Source organism: Cololabis saira, chromosome 4 (genome assembly GCF_033807715.1).
Source record: "Cololabis saira isolate AMF1-May2022 chromosome 4, fColSai1.1, whole genome shotgun sequence".
Classification (NCBI taxonomy): Eukaryota; Metazoa; Chordata; class Actinopteri; order Beloniformes; family Belonidae; genus Cololabis; species Cololabis saira.
The window spans coordinates 33,857,950-33,874,255 of record NC_084590.1 but is presented as its reverse complement, the minus strand read 5'-3'; the positions used below and the strand labels follow the sequence as shown (position 1 = coordinate 33,874,255).

Here is a 16,306-nt window from a genome sequence, read left to right as displayed (position 1 = left end):
TCACATTTTTAGAATCTGGAAGAATTTATGACCAAGACTCTCTCCTGATGGCTGTTTACCCTGCAGTGGCTTCTCATCCTCCATCAACACAATCAGACAATGGGTGGATTAAAGCAATCTCTCTACGCTGTAGGCAAAGCTTCCATTAGCTATGACAGGGCAGTGTTGTGGCAATGGGATTAGACCACCTCCCTAAAGGGTTTACTACTCATGAAATAAAAGAACAATTGGAGCGAAGCGGCCGGGCCATCTAAAACCCACCAATATATGCACTTCTGCTGGCCTTTGAACTTTCTGTTCGCCCTTCCATCAGTGGACAAGGAACACACACGGCACTATTTCTGTTGGCACAGTTGTGCTGTCTTTCCTACTTATTGCCATGTCAGCATGCCTGTGTAACATGCTAACCTAAGTGCAAAAACAATAGCTAGCCATTTCAATGTGCTAAATCTGTTTTTGTCTCCTATGTTAATTTTTCTAAAAACACTGACAGATGGCCTGTCTGCTCTTCTGTGCTGAACGCTATATTACAGAGCTAAATATCACTTAGAAATCAAGTGATGAATATTCTCTGAGAGATTAAATCTCCTAATCTGTATATCCATGAAATATTAAAGTCATGAAAATGAATGGGTGCTTTTGGAATAGCACCCACAGAATAAATGCCGAAAGTCATTTCAGCCTGCTTTGCCATTGTTTAAGCTCAGGAAGTGCCTTGGGGAGTATGAGGATTTGTCTCTACAGAGGCAGGGTTAGACCTGAGCTGCCCCACAGTAACGGTTCTGCCTGCCTGCCCGAGCCCAGTGTGGACGGACCAGGGCGAGAAGGGATTACTCAGCAGACCCAGTCGTATCATGTCCTGGAAGCTACAGCGTAAGCTAACCCCTCTGGAGAGGGAGCCCGACTCCCCGTTTCTCTGATAGATTCTGCGGTGGAGTAATCATCACACACAAACATCCGTGGGAAGGATGTGTTTGTCATGGCAGACTTTAAAGCCAGAACAGGGGAGGATCATATCACCTTCAGTCCAGCTTCAAAGAAGATTTTGAAGCACATGATGTCAGGACTTTGCTCTCTGGCATGTTTCAGCACTCAAATGTTCCACTTTGAGAGTGCATGGGGACTCTGGGATTCAAATGCTAAATGCGTGTGGGGGCATTTGAGCACATGTGCATGGGCTGTCCATGTGTCTTTGTAGGTGTGTGTGCATGTGTGCAGTTCAGGGATTAGCTGCCAGGCTGTGACTTTTTCACTTCATTCACCATGGAAAGGAAACAAAGGTCTCTGCACACCCATTTAACCAAGTCCTGCGGACCAAGGTCTAAAAATAATGCAGTGTTTTCAATTAGTCTGTCAGCTCTGCAAAGCATCTGAAGCAGGCAGCCGAGTGAAAAGGGGCAGCGTAATTAGATGAAAAGACATTTTTCAGAAATGTGTCTTGTGGGTTGTAGTTTACTCATAGGTTTGTCTTTGCTCCTGCAAATGCTTCAACTAGCCATTTAAGGATTAAATGACAAGATGAGACATCCACGCTACAAGTGGCAGAGTTCTGATTGGCTCGTACACTAAACGTCACCTGCTCTGAGACCTGCTACATTGTTCATATAATTAAATGTCTCTTCCGCCTGATTAGGGAATTAATGATATGAAAAAGGTTATACATTTTTATTGTGTTTAGAGTTCTCGTTGTATTTCTCAAATGTCGCAGCATTTAAGATTTTTTTTTTTCATAATTAAATTTGAGAACTTAATAAATTAGTCAACCTTTGTTTTATTTTAACAAAGTTCAGTATCACAGTCTGAGTAAATGAGATGAGCTGAATTAACCAATGTAAGTTTTAGAGATAACTGTCTGCTGCTTCTGAAATATTTATTGGTGGAAACTGAATACAATCTAACTGATTAAATCATTAAAACTGGATGCTATATGTCTGTATCTAATGGAAAATGGTGGGAGGCTTAGTGGAAACCTCCCTAGATTTGTAAAATTAAATAAAGAAAAAATAATAATGATGATGATGAAACAGCCGTGATTAAATAATGTGAAACAGGTTTTTATCAAGCATAGTTGTTTATGCTTTAGGTCAAGGGCTACGGCTACAATGTTCACAGAGTCGTTCATCACGTCGTTTTGATATTTACAGTTTTGTAACTCGTTCTAGTTGAGACAGAGCATGTGAATGGCAATATGTGTCAGACTACAGAAATGCCATCAAGGAGGCTTGAATATACCAGCTTGCACTATGTAAAATAACATTATATGATAGTAGTAATTATTGCCCTATTTATATTGTCAAATGTCTCAGTTTACATTAATGGTGTTTACTCACAATATGTTACTACAAGAAGCAACCTTCTCATTTATCAGGGGTTTCACAGTTGGTACGATATATTGCCCTAGAGTATGTTGACTATATGCTTCATTTGCGGTGCAGTCACACAGCAGGGATTTCATACATTAGCTGCTTACATTACTTTCCATTATTCTGTTGTTACTCCTGCGGTGCAAGCAATGCTTGACGCATTTCCAATACAACTCCAATTCCAAAAGAGTTGGGAAACTGTGTAAAATATAAATGAAAACAGAATGCAATGATTTTCAAATCTCGTAAACCCATAACATATTCCCAGTAGAACATAAACAACCAATCAGATGATCATATCTGAGACATTTAGTATTTTCATCGAAAATATTTTCTCACTTTTGAATTTGAAGGCAGCAACAAGATTGCAATAGATAGACCTTGTGTATCATCCCCTCTTCTTTAAACAACTATCTGTACACACTTTCTGGAGTTTTAGTAGAGGAATGTAGGCCCATCCTTGCGTTATGCATTATTCTACTGTAGCTGCTCAACAGTTCTGCGCTTTCGTTATTGGACTTTTTGCTTCATACTGTACCAAATATTTTCTATTGGTGAAAGGTCTGGACCGCAGGCAGGCCAATTCAGCATCCCGACTCTTCCCCTGCGAAGCCATGCTGTTGTGATGGATGAAGTTCGTGGTTTGGCATTGCCTTGCTGAAATATGCAAGGCATTCCATGAAAGAGATGTTACTCTAAAACATCTACTGTATGTACTTCTCAGGATTGATGGTGCAGCCCCATGCCATGAGAGATGCAAGCTTTTGATCTAAGCACTGATGACCAGCTGGGTGGTCCCTTTCCTCTATAGTCATAGTTCGTAACATAGTGTCCATGGTTTCTAAATTTGGCTTAATTAGAGCAAAGAACAGGATTGCCTCAGGCCATTTTAAATGAGATTTTGTCCAGGAAAGATGGTGGTATTTCTGGATAGTGTTCAGGTATGTTCATGTACATATTCTACTTTGCATGTTAGAGGCGTAAGCCGTATTTGTGGATTGCATGGTGAACGGTGATCTCTGGAAGTGTTCTTGGGTCCATGCAGTGATTTCCAGTTGATGATCTTGCCTGTTTTTTTTTTAATGCAGTGCCATTTGAGGGCCTGAGGATCACAGGCTTCCGGTTTTGACCTTCAGCCTTGTCTCTGCACACAGAGATTCCTCCTGATTCTCTGAATCTTTTAATGATATTATACAGTGTAAATGTTAGGATCTTCAAAGTCTTCTCAATTTTACATCAAGCAACACTTTGCTGAAGTTGTTACACAGTGTTTTGATGTAGTCCGTCATAAATTCATAACTTTCTGTCACATTTGCATCTGAGAGGCTCTGCCTCTCTGAAACGGTCCTTTTATACCCAGTCATGTTACTGACCTGTTGCCAGTTAGATTAATTAATTGTCAAATGCTCGCCCTGTTGGTTTTGATCTGTGCCAATTATTTTTCCAGCCATTTGTTGGCCCTGTTTCAACTTTCCTTAGATGTGTTACTGCCATCAAACTCAAAATTAGCTAATATATTCCATGAAAAGGCAAAATGAAAGATTTTGCAAATCATTGCATTCATTTTTTATTTACATTTTGCAACTTTTTTAGAATTGGGGCTATACGTTTTGCGGTTAACTCATCTTAATGTCCATAAACAGCTTGATGCTTGATGCTGCACTCACATGCAGTTTAAATATGAACTGACTTGACCGTCTTTCTGATTTCCGTATAATTTCACTTGCTCTTATAAAACTCTAGCTATTTATTTCATATTTGGAATCGGAGAATCAGAGAGGAGTCGAGATCTTCTGTATTTATATCAATGAAAGATTGTTTAAATATTCATGAAAGTGCAAAATAAGGCTGCATTGATTGTTAGCTTGGGGTAACACAGTCTGTGAGGGGGGGCTGTAGCTTTCGCTGCAGGAGGTAGTCGAGCATGACAAGTGAATTCATTTTTTTGTTCATACATGTGCCTTAAAATGTGAGCCTGTCAGCATCCACGGATTGTACAGGGAGATTCACAAGCAGGCTCAGTTCACGGATCACACTGAGGCTTTCTGCTTTTCTGTCAGTCACAGCACCTTTGATTATATCAAAGGTCAACATGTCAAGCCCCTTATCCTGTCCTCATCCACAGGGTGGCGGGAGCTCAAACTTTGACATGAGGATTTTCACTTTGAGTAGCCAATTTTGCTGGATTCAGAGCTCAAAGGATACCTATTCAAATCAGGGATACACGCCTTTCTCTAATGCAGGGGCAACATTTTCTCCCTCACACATAGACTAAATTATAAATGCAATATTATATGTTTACCCCATGTTGGACTGAGAGATGTGCATTATTCATCAGCTCTGACAGGACAGATGAGAGGAAGGCAGGCTTGGGAGAGCATTAAAACCAGCATAGTCTTGACAGGGATGTTGCTAGGGATTTGTGCAGTCATGCACATGCAAACACAATAATGAACTTTCTCTCAATAAGCTGGGTTTCAGTCAAACCTCAGGAAGATGATGGTTCGCCCAGGAAAAAAGCAATTATATTTCCAAGACAAATTGGCCTTTCACATGATGATAGTGGACATGTGCCCGTGATGCTGCTCGCTGGCCTAATTTCCAGTCTTTGTTTTAAACGCATCAGACAGACAGGACCTCTCAAGCTAATTAGATCTGCGTGTCTTTTCTTCTCAGTCCTGAGAGATGACTTCCGGCAGCCCCCGAGCGATGTGGTGGTGGCTGCTGGCGAACCTGCCGTGATGGAGTGCATGCCTCCGCGTGGCCACCCGGAGCCCACCGTGTCGTGGAAACGCAACAACGTCCGAGTCAGCACCAAAGATGAGCGCATCACCGTGAGTTCAACAACCGGACAGACGTGTTTTCCTAAAGTAATTAGAAGATAAAGAAAATAAATTAACTCTACCAGTTCCCTACACCTGAGGGCCCTTCATCTCAAAATATACCTTACTATAAGCTAGGGCTGGGCGATATGGACCAAAAGTCATATCTCGATATTTTCTAGCTAAATGGCGATACTCGATATATATATCGATATTTTTTCTGTGCCTTAATTGGGGTTTCCCCCAAAGCATTATAGCATAGCATCTGTGTTAGCTTCATTTTTTTCTGAGGCAAACCCTTAAAAAAACTGTCAGTTTTAATACAAAGCCTCGTGCCAAATGTCACACAGGTACCTTTATTAACAGAGATCTGCACAATATCAAAATGTATAAAACAAATGAAATAAAAATAAACTGCCTGTATATATAGAATAAAAATGCTTCTTGAATAAAATAAAACAAATATCCCTTTCCTGCATAACAATTAAATTAAAATACACTGTACAATTAATACAGTGTAGACAGTAACAGGCAGACTTTTCCACTGAGGTTGACAGTTGTGCAAATAACAAAACATTTGTGCAAATCTCAAATAAAACATTCAAGTCAATTTGTCACAAAATGAGCTATATCAAAATCATTAAAAAAAATGTAAAAAAATAAAATAAAATATATATATATATAAAATATATAAAATATAAATATAAAATCGATATAAACGATATTGTCTCGTGCCATATCGTGTTTGAAAATATATCGATATATATTAAAATCTCGATATATCGCCCAGCCCTACTATAAGCTAATAATTTTCCAGAAATGCATTAAGTGATGCACTGCAAAATAAAGGAGCACACTGTTTCAGTGATCAGTTCACTCAGTGTGAAAATACTATAGGTTGCAAAATCCAGTTTTTGATATAGCATAGTTGGATATTTGGTTGAGTACTTTATTTCATCTATTTTTCATCCATCCATCCACTCATCTTCTCCCTCTTATCTGGGTCGGGTCGTGGGGGCAGTAGTCTAAACAGGGAAGCCCATATAGTTCTTTCTCCCCAGCCACCTCCTCCAGCTCATCCTGGGGTTCCCTGGCCAGATGAGACGCGTAATCCCTCCAGTGTGTCCCGGGTCTTCCCCAGGGTGTCCTCCCAGTGGGAAACAAGGGCACAAGGGAAACCTCACCAGGGAGGCATGCAGGAGGTCCCCTAACCAGATCAGAGCCACTTCTTCTGGCTTCTCTGGATGCAGAGGAACATCAGCTTTACTCTGAGCCCCTCCCGGATGACCGAGCTTGTCAGGGAGAGCGCAGACACCCTGGGGAGAAAACTCATTTCTGCAGCTTGTATCTGCGACCTTGTTCTCTCGGTCACTACTCACAGCCCGTGACCATAGGTGAGGATGGGAACAAGATGGACTGATAAATGGAGAGCTTTGCCCTCTTTGCTCAGCTTCTTCTTCACTAGGACAGACCGCTGCAGTGTCCGCAGTCTGCCTGATAAGTTCCTGAGGTACTTGAACTCCTCTACTTGGAGCAGTATCTGATCCCCGACCCGGAGAGGGGACTCCACCCTGTTCTGGCTCATGGTCTCAGGTTTGGCGGCGCCGATTCTCGTCCCAGCTGCTTCACATCCAACTGCAATAGACTCCACTGAGAGTTGCAAGTCTTGGTCTGATGAAACCAACAGACCAACATCATCTGCAAAAAGCAGAGGCCCAGTTCTAAGGTCACGGTTCCCAACCCCCTCCACTAGGAATGGGCGATATTTTACCGTTCACGATAAACCGTCAAAAAAATTCCCCACGGTAAGAATTTGTCATCTCGCGGTAAAACCGATAAATTGAGGAAATGAGAAAGAAAGAAAGAAAGAAATGAGCCTGAAGAAAGAAAGAAAGAAAGAAAGAAAGAAAGAAAGAAAGAAAGAAAGAAATGAGCCTAAAGAAAGAAAGAAATGAGCCGAAAGAAAGAAAGAAAGAAAGAAAGAAAGAAATGAGCCTGAAAGAAAGAAAGAAAGAAAGAAAGAAAGAAAGAAAGAAAGAAAGAAAGAAAGAAAGAAAGAAATGAGCCTAAAGAAAGAAAGAAATGTGCCTAAAGAAAGAAAGAAGGAAAGAAAGAAAGAAAGAAATGAGCCTGAAAGAAAAAAAGAAGGAAAGAAAGAAAGAAAGAAAGAAAGAAAGAAAGAAAGAAAGAAAGAAAGAAAGAAAGAAAGAAAGAAAGAAAGAAAGAAAGAAAGAAAGAAAGATAAATATTCCCGTTGATGACACTTTTTGTATTGGTATTTTTTTTATCGTTATCAGGATAAATGCCAGAAATTATCGTGATACATTTTTTAGTCCATACCGCCCATCCCTACCCTCCACTACTCCAAGAAATTCTGTCCATAAAAATAATGAACAGAAATGTAATGAACATCAAATGATATTCTATAATTTTATCATCATCAATTCATCCAACCCCAATACCTGAAAATAAAAAATTTAAACTTCTCCATTTCAGCTTCGTCCAGTTGAAAGTAACAAATTTTTATTTTATTTTATTTATTGATTTCTCATATTTAGACCTGATCTACATGAATTAGCTTATAGCGGCATGTCATAGAGACACACTCCAGACTTTTACTGGGAGAGCTGGAAGAGATCCATCCCACCATTAGTAATGTAGTAAAATAGAATAATCCTTATTCACGGGCAAATGTTTGTGCATTTTATTGACTCTAATATATTTATATAACATGAGCAGATGGCCATCCAGTATAAGCATAGTTGTGATGTTTCGTTTGAAGCATGAAATCTGTGTTTGCACTCTCTGCATCTTTCCAGTCAGTGTGATACGACTATAAAAAAAAAACATTTCCTCACGTGTTTCATTTTTCTTCTACACCTTCTACATCATAATAATCAAAGGAATTATTGTGACACATAATACCGAATTCAGCTGGTTGAAAAAAAAGGTTGAGAAAAGATATATTTCACCCAGGACTCAAAAATAAATCCTTCTCCCAGTGATGGTTTCTAAAAAGAATAATCTTTGTAGCTGAGGCGTAATTGCATCTATTTGTCTCTGTTATGCAACTTGCTGTTGCAAAACATTTATATAAGGAATTAATAAGTCACAAGTTTCCATGAAATTAACAAGACCATCGCAGTGTCAGTCAGATCCACATACATTAAGCACCGCTGACAGTACTACTTAGTATAGCTCATTGAAAAATCACTACAGGTCATAAGGCCAGTATCTAGTGAATAAAATACTTCATCAGCAGTTCTTCTGAAGACGAAGCTTTTGCATCACACATGTGGCTATTTGACCTGTAAACTCATAATATACGTGGGCTTCAATGGAAAGACTGTTGCAACATGTAAAAGTCGAGAAACCCTCAACCCTCTGAAGAGGGAGAGATGTCCATCAGCATGGCAATGGTTTCTAAAGACTGTAATTCAGTGCACACATCCTGCATGCTATGGACTGGAAAATGTCCCTGATTTCTTGCTGTCACTGTTGTCCTATCCTCTCATGTGTAAAACTGAGAGCTTGACACAATCTGTGATTGTTGATAAGTCGGTGGGGACGAGCTAACGCTGATGAAAGATGGTGTCATCGATGTCAGTGGCACTGGCTGGGAATCTTTCATGTTTGAAAAGCAGTCTGTTTCTAACAGAAATTCTGCCCCGACTCAGTGGTGTCATATTGGTCTCTGATGGGAAAAAAACACAACTATTTTTCTTATAAATATTAATAATTTATTATAATTATTGATGAAAATCAGTTTTGAAAAACCCTGTGTGAGTCACTGTGGTAGCGTGTACTACATCTGCATAGCTCCACTTAAGCTAAATGTCACTCTTCTGTTTTGTTTTGTTCTTTAATGGTAGATGCGTGGGGGGAAACTGATGATCTCTCACACCAGAAAGAGCGATGCTGGCATGTATGTTTGTGTAGGCACTAACATGGTTGGGGACAGGGACAGCGACCCTGCAGAGCTGGTGGTGTATGGTGAGCTTTACATATTTCCTGCATGTAACGCATCCTTCCAGGACTATAAAGTGCATAGACATTAAAGTCTACGTCTTTCCCGTTGCAGAGCGCCCCGTCTTGGTGCGGAGGCCGGTTAACCAGGTGGTCATGGAGGAAGAGACCGTCGACTTCTTTTGTGAGGTCCATGGAGATCCTGCTCCCACTGTGCGATGGCGACGAGAGGAAGGAGAGCTTCCTCGCGGGAGGTAAGAGTGACTGACAAGAGTGCAGACCAATGATTATACACGTTCATTTAAAACCTAGTGCTATAAAACCAACTCTGAACGAGCTACTTAAATCAGTCAGCCAACAATTATGAGACGGTTTATGTGGAATTAATATATTGTCATTCATTTCGTTAATTGATGGGCATTAAATGCTACATTACTTACATTACTAAGTTTTTAGCACTTCTTCGTTAGTCCTGGAACCAGGGATAGGCCATATTTATGTATTTATATATATAAATACATTATAGTTTACAGTATATATATATACAGTATATATATATATATATATATATATATATTTTATATATATATATATATATATATATATATATATATATATATATATATATATATATATATATATATATATATATATATATATACCTGTGTATATATATTTAAAATGCATAATATTATGTGCTCTTTAATTGTATTTGTTCACTGAAATATGCACTTTGTGTACTGTATTTTGTAGTCGTATAGATACTATAAGATAAACTCCGTCTTGAAGTTGGAATAAATATATTCTCGTGAATCTTTCAGTCTCACACAGAATTACAGCAGGGAAACTATTTTGAGTCATTTCAAAATACACAAACACAGTATTTTATTTTGACAAAGATAGAGACTGCTGAATTTTGTATTTTATTTTAATAAGCTTAGAAGAAGCACATTTTGTATTTTGCGTTTATACGTATTTAAACAAGTTTCTTACAAAAGAGCAAAATAACCTTTTTAAAGTGACTTTAAGATTGGAAGTAATGACTGTGAAAAAGGTCTTCGATTAAATTCTTTGTTGATTAACTAATGTAGATTAACCTATTAACAATACCTGTACCAGTCTTCAGTTAAAGTCGGTGAAACCCTGAATGAGGATTTTAATGTCTGAAGTGTGATATAAAGAACAAGTTTATATCCATAAATGTGAGATGTGTAAATGCCAGCGAAGTCTTGCAAAAGCCTGAGAAATATACACGGTGAAAAACAATAGCAGAACAGATTTTATTCACTCTATTTTTTATTTTTTATTTTACAAAGTGACAGCTGATTTAATTTAACGGTCTGTAGTCCGTATTTTGCAATTCAAATAGTTTATTGCAAAGGTTGTCTTGACTTTGGATTTAATCTGCTGTTAAGAGATGAAATGTTGTTCTTATGCCATCAAATGAAAACCCCTTTGACAGGTTAAGCTAATGCCAATTGTTTCTTGACCTGCAAATGTTTGGATAAGTCTGTTGGAGCCTGTGACAATATCTAAGGCAGATGCAGCGCTGGTTTCCAGATATAAAGGCACGCGCTTGCAGGAAAGAAAAGAAAAATCTGCACAGCAGATCGAAAAGGAAAGGAATGACATTATCTTGTACCACTAGGCATTTCTATTCCACTTTGTGCAGAGTAATATGTTGAATGTTTTCCTTCCTTTTATTTTTGCTATAGAGCCCAGTTAGTCACTTCATTATCTCGCTTTCTTCATCCCCAGGTTTGAAATTCGCAACGGCAACAACCTGCGTTTGTTCCGCGTGAAAGAGCAAGATGAAGGGATGTATACCTGCACATCTGAGAACAGCGTTGGAAAGACGGAGGCTTCAGCCATGCTGCAGGTCCATGGTAAGAAACACATCATGCATATTGAATACGAGGACACAGGCACAGACTTAGGCATGCACACAGAAGCTTTTAATCCAAGGCCATGTTCGCACATGAGTTACAGTGAGATTGCATGACAGAAGCATCAATAAAAGCCTCCTCCCACTTCCACGTCCACTGCTCACTGTGGTTTTGTATCGGAGCATCTGTGCGAATCTCTGTCCAGAGGTGGTGCCAGGAGCTTATGGTAAACTGTATGGATTACGCCATTTGACAGATGTTGGCTAGATGTGTGCTTTAACTCACTGCCAGAGAGCAGTCGCAATATTAATAAGACATGACTCCCCTTCTCTTTCCCTGTCTCTTTATCTGCCTCCTCGCTCCGCCTGACTCTCTATATCCCTTTTTCACTCTCCCTGTTTCTAGATTTGAATAGCATAGGATGACTTCATCCTCTAATGCCCTTATCAGTGTGAATGAAACCTGAAACCAGCAGTTTTCTGTTCACTTGTTCCATCCTTGTCCATAGCATATTCCTTTTTTCTTTTTTATGGGAGGTGGGTGGGGGGGGGGGGGTGCTCCGTAGCTCAGTCTTTCAGCCATTTCATTAATTTCCCATTTGTCTCCATTATGTTTTCAACCCTATCATTCGAGCTGGCCCATTCCTCAAGTTCCCTCTCAGTGTAATTCTTATCTACAGTCGGCATTTATGATGCGCAGTAAGCGAAGAAATACATTGATAAAAAAGGTTATCTTGCCAGCGGTTCTTAATGGTTTTTAAAAGCAACAATAAGTGCTTAATGGTGTAAATAAGTCCCTCCATTAGGAGCTGACATGCTGACAACATGCCTGTTGCTGCAGTCAGGCATTAAGTAAGCCTCAGACGGGGTTAATGTACACCAGATTAAAGACTCCTCTCATAAACACATCTGTTCTGGCAGGGAGAGTGTGTCGGGATGATGTGACACTCTCTAAATCTTTCTCTGCAGTCATTCATAATGCAACCGAATGGCTTTTAAACAGAACCAAACTGACATCTTGGACTTAAATGAGGATGTGTTTTGGCCCTGAGGCTGCATAACTCATCATTTAACATAAAAGAGTGATGGATTTTCACAAAAGATCTCTTTTTCATAAGGAAAATGTTGAGGTTTTTATTAAAGAGGTGACACGCTAGTGCGAAACGCTCAGTGGAGAGAGAACATCAAGGAGAAAACCAAGTTAATAGAGAACCAATAGGATACATTATACAGTTCTTTCACATGATTTCTATTCACTTCTGAAATTGTTTAATCTAAAACAGCCTTGGTGGGAGTTTTGACAACCACAGAGCCAGTGTGCTGTTGTCGAGGGTTAGCTCAGGGTTACACTTTTATGCATGTCTTGTTTGTTTGTTTGCTGAGATTTAGAGATTAAACCAGGTTTTAAACGCAGATGTTACACATAAAGTCATGTGGCTCCTTACACCATGTCGTTCAAATCAGCCACCAGAAGACTGTTCTCCTGCAGGTCTGCTTACAACCTGATACAGCTCCATTTTATTTAAGGATTTTAGCAATTTCTTATGAGACAAAGAGATGTGTATCTTGCCTCACGCACACTTTTTGTGAATCATCACTTCCAGTGGCAGTGCTAAAACCATCAGCAGGACCAGGGCTCATGGATGAGGAAATAAGTGTCTTATAATGAAATGATAATAATTGAAGAACAAGAAAGTTCTTGGACGCATGGTTGAGATGGATTTTTGCTGCCGTACAAGCACTTTAATGACAACATAATTCAATAGATGCCCTTTATTTATTTATTGCAGTACATGCATATTGTTTTTGGTGGACATAAAATCAGTTTTATTCAATAAGAATTAACTTAGCGTAGGCTACGCTGAGTTTGAAGGATAAATCGTGGTACATGTATGTGTCATAAAGCTGAAGTTGGCTTTTAGCTTCTAAATGTTCTGATTCGATGGATGGAAAATCGTGCTTATGTCCGGTTTCCAAACAATTTACTGAACCAGCTGGCTGAGGCCCGCGTGCAGATTCAAGGGTCCTCGTATATAACAGGGCCACAGGGGCACTGAGCCCATCTGAAAGCCCAAGTGCCATCGTCCTGTCACTCATCTGTCCTTGACGGTGATCCCATGGTTGTAATCAGTGTATGGAACATTTATTCCCTGTTGTCACTCAGCTTGCTTAGGCATAAATGCTTATTGTATTGTGAAAGTATTGTCTATGAGCAGTAAAAATAAATGGAATTTCAGTATCTAAGCCTTTTTTTTCTTTTTTGTTTTAAATTACAGAAAGTGCTTGGACAAGGTGTGCCTGGTGAAATGTGTGTACACCCTATCCAAAAAAGGGATTGTGTACAAAGATGTCAAACTTGGCCCTTTTCTAAGAAACGTGGCCCTTTGGTGGCTCACTAAATGAGAAAAATCCTAAATCCTTCCCTGCTGCAATCGTATTTACCTTCAGGTGCCGCTGCGAGTTAAACCCAAAGCATTTTAGTTCAGGTGGTGTTAGTTCAACTAAGATTGTTTCATGTTAACTGACCCTGTGGGATTTTCTGGAAAAGAAAAGGTTAAGCTTTCTTTTGAAAAATGTACTTTCTCAACCTCTAAATAAATTGAAGACATGAAATGGAATATTTTGCTTTAATTGATGAATCAAGCAGACGTATGTCACATCAGGGCATAAAAGAGTTTAGGCTGAATTAAACAATGATGGTAACAGGTGACTGTGGCTCATCTGTCTGAAGGAAACTATTTAATCATTTTGACAAGTAAACCGTCAATATTTTCACGGTGAAAGCAGTCATCCTCTTAGAAGTCATGTCCAAACACAGGTTTGGTTCGTTAGTGTTCATAAACTGCAGATAAGAAATACATTACTTGTTATCAGTGACTGCAAATAGAGGACTAGCTGATAGACTTTAAACCGTCGACACTGACAGCAGAAATCTGAACATGGATATGTCTAATCCAAATCATAAAGACATGGAATAAAATTTCCGTGAAGAGTCATACGAGGACAGCCTCTCAGAAACAGCCTCATCTGAATCACCGATGACGGTCTGAGAGTGTGAATCTTTAAAACAAGTAAGAACAATCCCAAGCTGTGTGTGACTAACATGTCAGATATGTTGAAAGACTTTAGAGCATGTGCAGAAAAAAGGGATTTCACAAAGAAACGATCACCTCGCTTTGATGTTGATTAAAGTGTGAGGTGTCGGTTGTTGCTGCTGTCAATGAGAATATTAAGGCGTGAAACAGATGATTCAGTTCTGGCACATGTTGAGCCAATTAAGTGTTTGCATGCTCTTGCATGTGCCCGAGGTACTTATTGCTCATGTTGTGGGGTCCCAAATCTGTTCACATTAGATAGTCACATTTTTGAGATGTGGCTTAAGTGGCGATGTACTTTAAGCTTATAGATGTGATTATTGTTATGGTTGAGTTACATCATGTACATGTCCTGCAGATTAAGACAAGAAGAAGAAGATTAAGACGAGTACATGCATCTGAATCCAGTGGTGGACAGTAACGGAGCAAATTTACTTGAGTACTGTACTTAAGTACATATCCAAAGGATTTGTACTTTACTTGAGTATTAGATTTCTTTGGTACTTATTACTCTTACTTGAATACATTTCCAAGACAAATATTTTTACTTTTACTTGAGTAAATTTCTAGGAAGGCTGAAAAGTACTCGTTACTTTCAGGTCTGCTCTTTTTTCTTCTTCCCTAAAATCCTATTGGACACAAGCTGTTTTTGTCAAAGGAGGAGACCTATCACAGTGCACGCTCTCCACTGGGATGTACGTAAAGCGGAAATACGTCAAGCCTCCTCAAAACCATACCGCCAAAGTAGCCTGCGTTTGTCAAGACAGAGCCGCAACAATGGCTACACCTGCGTCAGCAGAAGAAAGACAATCCACTGAGTCGTCTGAGTCTGATAATGAGCCGGACTCGGAGCAGGGACTTTCACAAAATCCTTGGCCGTATCTTAACTCAATGTTTGAGTTCGACCGAGTAAAAAACGAGGGCACAGACAAACCACAGACATTTACAACTTAAACTTTACAACTTAAATTAATTTAGAAAAAATATAGTAATTTACTGATGTGGAAAATAAGAAATGTACTCTCACTCTTACTTTTACTTAAAGTAAATTTAAAAGCATTTACTTTTGGATACTTAAGTACCTTTAAAAGCAAGTACTTTTCTACTCTTACTCGAGTAATATTTTGACTGAGCTACTTTTACTTGTAACGGAGTAAATTTTGACCAGTAGTATTTGTACTCTTACTCAAGTACTGGGGTCGAGTACTCTGTCCACCTCTGTCTGAATCCAGGCTGGAGTAGCTCCTCAATCAAGCAGAAACGTGAGCCAATGGTTCAGACTGGAGGTAGAGGTCAGTGGTCAGGTAAATCTCCAGAAGAGGTGATGAGGAGGAGAACGCAGTGACATGGCCTGAGTTGGGCTTTTGTACAGACCTCTCCAGAAATAACGCAGTGAATGTCACCGGAACGAGGCTGGCTTGTGCTGTGATGTTCTGTTTCTTTTTTTTATATATATATATAATATATACAGTATAATCAGATGACCCAGAGGTGGCTCTCACATTAAAGATGAGCGAGCGATGGGAGTGTAGTGGTAGTTCAAAAAAAAAATCATAAAAGGTTAAAGAGAAAACTCTTACAACCTGCCTGTTAAGAGCAAAGGACAAAGATATCAATCAATATCAGCATAAAACGCAGCAGCAGAGGGCAACTTGATACATTTCCACCTTTTCTGTCTCCATTCGCAGACATTTTATTCCACCTTCACATCACCTTTGAATTCACATTGCCTCGACAGCTTTATATGCGTTGGCAGTTCCAAACAGAGGATTTTTTTTCTTTCGTCCTACGATATCAGTCATCTCACATCTCTGCGGCTTTAAAGTTACTCTTTTGACTAATGTATCACTGCTGACAGCATAACGATACAACCCCCCCACCCTGGATGATAGTAACTACAATCTGATTTGAAAAGCTCATCATTCTGTAGGGGTGTAACAATATATCGTGCCACGAATTATTATATTGGGTTATTAATATTAATCTAAGTGTTGACTAGAAACGCGCATCCGACCGCGGCCGCAGCCGCGACCGCGCGGACCAAAATCTTACTCCGCTCAGAAGAAAGTAGTCCCGTTTTGCGGTCCTGTTTTCAGCTCTGAACCTTTACTTATGTAAGTCTGGTGTAGAGTTAAGCCATACCTTATTAAATTAAACCTTTTTGGGGTCGTGAGT

At 39.4% G+C, this 16,306-nt stretch overlaps 1 protein-coding gene across 3 annotated transcripts in view; it reads left to right on the top strand.

The window, feature by feature from the left end:
• The window catches only part of zgc:77784 (uncharacterized protein LOC402947 homolog), an 83,634-nt gene that overhangs the window by 30,504 nt on the left and 36,824 nt on the right, over positions 1-16,306 (top strand). For all 3 annotated transcript variants that reach the window (XM_061719545.1, XM_061719547.1, XM_061719544.1), the window contains 4 exons: positions 5,040-5,197; positions 9,058-9,178; positions 9,267-9,405; positions 10,910-11,037. In XM_061719545.1, coding sequence (XP_061575529.1) covers positions 5,040-5,197; positions 9,058-9,178; positions 9,267-9,405; positions 10,910-11,037 — 546 coding nt within the window. The remainder of the gene's footprint in view (positions 1-5,039; positions 5,198-9,057; positions 9,179-9,266; positions 9,406-10,909; positions 11,038-16,306) is intronic.